This window comes from Myotis lucifugus, unplaced genomic scaffold (genome assembly GCF_000147115.1).
Source record: "Myotis lucifugus unplaced genomic scaffold, Myoluc2.0 scaffold_311, whole genome shotgun sequence".
NCBI lineage: Eukaryota > Metazoa > Chordata > Mammalia > Chiroptera > Vespertilionidae > Myotis > Myotis lucifugus.
In genome coordinates, this window is record NW_005871359.1 from 411,193 (window position 1) to 417,518 (window position 6,326).

Here is a 6,326-nt window from a genome sequence, read left to right on the forward strand (position 1 = left end):
GCACAGTATGTTGTTTATTTCATCCTAGTCTCTGTGCTCTGCCCTTCAGGGTCATTTTAAATATGGGAAAACTGTCCTGGATGGTGTGGCTCAGTGGATGAATGTCGACCCATGAACCAGGATGTCAGGGTTCGATTTCATACCTGTGTTTCGGGCTCAATCCTCAATAGGGGTCATGCAGGAGGCAGCAGATTGATGATTCTCTCTCATCATTAATGTTTCTCTCTCTCCCTCTCTCTTAAATCAATAATTTAAAAAAAAAAGTTAAAAAAAATAGCTAGAGCAACCTGTCCAAACCTCATGGTTCCTAAGAAGTGGATGCAGAACTCAGGGTGATAATAGTGAGTATTCATCAGATGTTGACCTGTCTAATTTATTTATTTATTATTTTTTGTTTTTTGGTTAATCCTCACCCGAGGGTATTTTGTCCATTGATTTCCAGAGAGAGGGAAGGGAGTGAGGGAAGGAGGGGGGAGAGAGAGAGAGAGAGAGAGAGAGAAACATCAATTGATTGGTTGCCTCCTGCACAAGCCCAGACTGACTGGGGTGGATATGAACCTGCAACCCAGGTATATGCCCTTGACTTAGAATTGAACCTGTGACCCTATGCTCTAACCACTGAGTCACTGAGTAACGCCAGCCAGGACGACCTGTCTAGTTTATAAAGAAGCAAAACTAAGCACTGGGAGCATTTACAGCTCGCTCCAAGGCCACGCAGTGGTGAAGGGCAGATAGGTGGAGGAGGCCCCAGCATGAGGTTGTAGGAAACAGGCATCCTCTACCCTCCAAACCTCAGTTTCCTCCTCTGTAACACCTCAGGGTTACTAGAAGGCTTCTGAGCTCTGACCTGGGGCCGTGAGTCCCACAGCTGATCCAGAGCAGGGGAGCAGATGGCAAGGCCCCTGCCTCTGAGCGAGCCATGTCAGCTGCGGGCCAGATGGTGGCTAGGCCTCAGGACGCTGTCTGCTGTGTCCCCGCTTGTGGGGTCTGCCAGATCACAGGTCATCATTATTGGACGAGGCTGTGCAGTAACCTTTGGTGTCCCTCCAGGTTCCCTACCTGCCTGTGCCCCATCTCAGGTGTGGCAGGCAGTCGTGCTAGGCCAAGAACCTTGGCCTCCTCTGCCTCACCCCACATCCCATCTGTTGCATCTCCTATTGGCACCACCTGCAAAGTACCTCCTGACTAGGACCACCTTCCAGCCCTTCTCTGCCATTACCCTGGGACAAGTCCTATAATTTGTCCTAGAACACTCCTAAGTATTGTCCCTTATTCAAGATGTTGCCCCCTACTGTCAGGTTGGTTACATCCCCTCTGCTGACAAGCCCCTCTCCTCATTTTATGTAGGAAAATGCCTCCACAGTGATCCACGAGCTCTCCATGACCTACTGCACCCCTCTCCTTCACTTTTCCCTGCCAGGCAACACTCCAGGTACACCCCTGCCTCAGGTCCTTTGTACTGGCTGTCCTGTGACGTGCACTCTTGGAGTACCTAGTGTGACCACAGCACTGTGCGTCTGCAGCGTGCCCTGCATGTGCACACAGCCAGGGGCCCAGTGATCTTGGGCTGTCTGTCTGACATGTGGGTTGAATCTGGGTGTTTATGAAGTGTGTGTGCATATGGATGCCATTGACTGCAGCCGTATGTTTGGCGGGTGTGTGAGCTGTAGGTCTCAGCTGAGCAGGGTTTGATGCCTGCATGTGGTTCATCTGGAACAAAGGCTTGAGTGGCTGCCGACCACAGTCAGGAGAGCGTGTGTGTGTGTGTGTGTGTGTGTGTGTGTGTATGTGTGTGTGCAGAGATTGCTGGGAATGCACGTTGCTCATGCACGCACTCAACATTGAGCACTTATTGTGTGCTGGAGAGGTCAGCAGGGCCCTTTCGCACCTGGTATCTGTCAACTTGAAGTGTCAGTTCCTGAGCATTTTACACAAACGATCGATTGAACACCTATTATATACTTGACCCTCTGCCGGATATGGATTAGTTGGGTCTGGTTCTACCTACAGTAGGTTCTATCTACTCAAGAGGCCCCTTGCTGTCTCCTCTGGAGTCTCCAGTCCATGTCCACCCTCTTCTCTGAGCGCGGACTGCAGGGAGGGCTCTAAGCCCCATCTGGACCCCTGGGTCTTGCTCGCTGCACAAAAGATGGTTTTCCGACTCAGAGAGTGAAAGAATAAATGGGCTCAAGGCTGGAGAGAACATCCTGGGTGTCTGAACCTTGCCAGGGCGGAGTTTCTAGACTTTCCAAGGGGTGGGAGTAGAGGTGCCCTCAATAGCTCTGGGAGCTTTACGGAGGAGGCCCTATTGGCTCAAACATGGGCTGGAAGTTCGACACCTGGGCACAGGGTGAGAGTTTCGGTGTTAGAGGGAGGTCTTGGAGAGGGGGTGACTCTCGAGGGGATGGGTGGTTCTCAGGGCTCGGGTCCAATTTCCCAAGCCCCACCTCCCATTAGGCTCCATCCCTTGCCCTTTCCGTAGCAGACCCTGTCTCAGACCTGCTGCACCTCACGGTCCGCACAGCCCCCCTCCACCCGCTTCTCTCTGGTCCCACCCTCGCCGAACGCCACGCCTTGCCAATCGCCACGCCTTTATCCCCCCCACCCTGCAACCGTCTTTTAGGCTCCGACCCATCCCAGACCAGGCCCCGCCCCTCTGTGGACTGAGCCTTGCCCCTCGCCCCCAGACCACGCCCCTCGCCACAGGCCCCGCCTCTCCTCTACTCAGGAGCGCAAGCCTCATGCCCTCGCCGCCCCGCCCATCTCCCCGCCCACCCTGGAGACCACGCCCCCTCTCGGGAGACCACGCCCTCTCCGACACGCCCGGCCCCCTTCATCGCTCAGGTCCTGCCTTGCGGAGCATGCCCCGCCCCCCGATCCCCAAGTCGCAGTTTTCTGGACAGGCGCGCGGCTCCCCGTCACTCGAACGCGCGGCGGTAAGATGGCGGAGTCCGGTGGTGGCGGCGGCGGCGGCAGCGGTGGCGTTGGCTTCGGTGCAGGCCCGGGCCCGGAGCGCCCGAGCAGGTGAGACCCGGCCCGCAGTGGGCCTGCAGCTGCCCCCGGGCTCAGGTGATCTGTGGGGAGTCCTGGGGCTTGGAAGTGTAGTGGGCGGCCCGAGGGTCTCTCCGGGGGACCGCAGGCTTTAGGGGCTGCTGAGGGGCACCTGAAGGAGGGCTGGGAGCCCCAGGACCTCGAGCGTCTCCATGTGGCTCTGAGAGCCAGAGGGGGCATTGGGGGGCTTGGAGGTCTGAAGGGAAACCTCGGGGCTCCTGACTGGGAACTTGGAACGCCAAGGGGTTTGGGAGGCAGAGAGGGCCTGAGAAGGGGCGGGGGGCAGTCCTGAGGTTGTCGGTGCTGTTTTCCGGACGCTGCGAGGGGACTGAAGGGGGCTTGCAGGGACTGAGGCCCAAGCTTTTCTAGGGGTGCTAAGGGACCCCGAGTGTTGTAAAGGTGGCCCTGAGGGCATGCCGAGGGGACCTGGGGTGGGTGAGGGCTGTGGAGGGCTGGGATAAGGGGCTCAAGTGAACCTGAGGACCTGCAAGAGGCCTAAGAGGCCTGGAAGAACCTGGCTGGGGAGGCTGTGGGGCCCTGGGGGGGGTCCCAGTGAGTCTTGATGGTCAGGGACGGGCATAGGGGTCTTGAGGGGCCAGAGTAGGTCTTGGGGAGCCTGAGGATGGTGAGAGATTCCTGAAGGTCTAAAGAAAACAAGGAAGATCTATCCTTTCCCAACCCATGGGGTCCCCACACCCCTCCTAAAGGACTTGAAGCTAGGTCTTGCCTTCAGACTAAGGGGCCAGAATTCACCCCTTTTGGTAAGAGGGAAGTCCCCTTTCCTTTTGGCTAAGTCCTGAGACTGGTTGCTTGGACCTAGAATTGGTGTAAAACTTGATGTTTACAGGTGTTGTTCTGGGTTTTCAGAGGGAAGAACACCGGCCTTAGGGAGCACAACCTCCCCTCCTCTTGACATTGCACAGGGCCACTGTGGCCCAGCCCAGCCCAGCCCAGCCCCCTCGGACAGCCTGCCACCCTTGGCTGACCGCGTACAAAAGTTGGGCTCTTGCTCACTGGAGAGGTTATGGGAGCAAATCATTTCAGTCAACGTGATGAATGATGAAGTTGGTCAGTACTTGTGCGCTGTGGTGTCATTTCTCCTTGTGGGGACCTGGGGTGGTGCTGGCCAGAAAGCCTGACGGCCCAGATGCACGAGTTGGGCTTTGGAGGCCTCCAGCAGGGAGCAAGAGAGATTCAGAGGGTTTGGAAAGACATTCAGCGGGTAACGTGGGCAGGGTGTGGTGACCAGGCATTAGGTGGCATGTAAGGAAGAGATAAGAGGGGACAGTGGACCCAGGTCCCTGCCTTAGGCCCTGGGGTGGGATCATCTGGGTGAGGTATAATTAATTGCATGTGATACTGTTCACTCATTTTAGCTGAGCAGTTCATTGACTTTCAATAAATTTATAAGGGGGAATAAATGGTGATGGAAGGAGACTTGACTGGGGGTGATGAACACAATACAATATACAGATGGTGTATTACAGAATTGTACACCTGAAACCTATATAATTTTATTAACCAATATTATCCCACTAAATTCAATAAAAAATAAATTTATAATTATGAGTATGCATCCATTAACACAATCCAGTTTTTCATAACGCTTTCATCACGACTCAGAGTTCCGTCCAAGCCCGTTGCAGTGAAACCCGCTCCCACCCTCGGCCCAAGGCACCCCTGATCTGTTTTTTTTTCTCTGTAATTTTGCCTTTTTAGAAAATTTACAAGACCAGGATAATATAATCTGTGGCTTCTTGTGACTGGTTTCTTTCTCTTAAAATGTTTTTGAAGTTCATCTAAGTTGTTACAAGTACCAGAAGTTTGTTCTCTTTCACTACAGCATAGTGTTCCATTGTATGGATGGACACAGTCTGTTTATCCATTTACTGGTTGTTTTCATTTTGATAATTACAAATAAAGTTGCTGTGAAGATTTGGTTATGTATATTTTTAAAAAATATATATTTTTATTTACTTCAGAGAGGAAGGGAGAAGGAGAGGGAGATGGAAACATCAATGATGAGAGAGAATCATGGATTGGCTGCCTCCTGCACGCTCCCCACTGGGGATCAAGCTGAAACTTGGGCATGTGCCCTGATGGGGAATTGAACCGTGACTTCTTTTTTTTTTTTTTTTTCCAATGCATCAGACAAAAACTGGCAAATAGTTTAGTTAGATCAACAGGGTCGGTCTGATGGGGTGAACCGTGACTTCTTGGTTCATAGGTCAACGCTCAGCCACTGAGCCACGCCAGCTGGTTGATTATGTATCTTTGTGAGACATATACTTCCATCCTCGTGGGTATATAATTCGGAGTGAAGTAACTGGATCCTCTGTGGTAGGGAAGCTGCACCATTTTGCATTCCTATCAGCAATACATGAGAGTTTCAGCTGCTCCCCACCCACACAAGCACTGATGTGGCCAGTCTTTAATTTTAGCAATTCTAAGCGTGTTATGGTATCTTATTTTGGGTTTAATTTGCATGTCCCTAAGAACTAATGATGTTGGACATTTTTTCATGATTTCATTGGCTATTCATATTTTTGGTCAAGTGTCTTCAAATTTTTTGTCCATTTTTTAGTTGAGTTGTATTCTTATGGATCTAAATTTTTATTTATTGATTGATTTTGGAGAGAGAGAGAGATCAGCATTGATTTATTGTCTCACTTATTTTTGCATTCATTGGTTGACTCCTATTTCCTATTTGTGCCCTGACCAGGGATTGAACCCTCAGCCTTCAAGTATCGGAATGATGCTCCAACCAACTGAGCCTTATTGACTTTTTTTTTTAGAGTACATTTTAATTAATTAATTTAAACATTTATTGTTGAAAGTATTATATATGTCCCCTTTTTCCTCCCATTGACCCCCTCCAGCCCAACCCCATCCCCCCTCCCACCCCCACCCCAGGCCCTTACCACCCCACTATCTGCGTCCATGTGTTATGCATACTAATATATGCATACAAGGTCTTTGGTTGATGACCTCCCACCCACCCACCCTCTCCCACCTTCTTTCTGAGATTCCACACGATAGAATCCATTTAAAAAGCATCCAGGTCTAGAGATCTTTGGGATGGAGTTTTGTTTGCTGGTCTTGTTTGTCTGCCTTTGATGGGATTTTTCTTCAAAAGTAGCTGTCCGAAGTCTTATTGACTTTTTTAAAAAAAATATATTTTATTGATTTTTTACAGAGAGGAAGGGAGAGAGATAGAGAGTTAGAAACTTCTATGAGAGAGAAACCTCGATCAGCTGCCTCCTGCACCCCTCCCT

General features: G+C 51.1%; 1 protein-coding gene and 1 non-coding gene across 4 annotated transcripts in view; one reads left to right on the forward strand and one right to left on the reverse strand.

Annotated features, from left to right (window-relative positions):
* Positions 1-2,904: 2,904 nt before the first annotated feature.
* KLHL26 (kelch like family member 26) overlaps positions 2,905-6,326 on the forward strand; it is a 28,620-nt gene continuing 25,198 nt past the window's right edge. For 2 of the 3 annotated variants that reach the window (XR_001350546.2, XM_006100378.3), the window contains exon 1: positions 2,905-3,024. Coding sequence is in view for 1 of the 3 variants with exons in the window: in XM_006100378.3 (XP_006100440.1) it covers positions 2,942-3,024 (83 nt within the window). In the remaining 2 variants the exon portion in view is untranslated. Of the gene's footprint in view, positions 3,025-3,050; positions 3,070-6,326 lie in introns of those variants that run through there. The other variant, XM_023763981.1, reaches the window with a different exon arrangement.
* LOC111828257 lies at positions 5,190-5,280 on the reverse strand. Its single transcript, XR_002832063.1, has one exon. It is a non-coding gene; the product is annotated as a small nucleolar SNORD12/SNORD106 (small nucleolar RNA).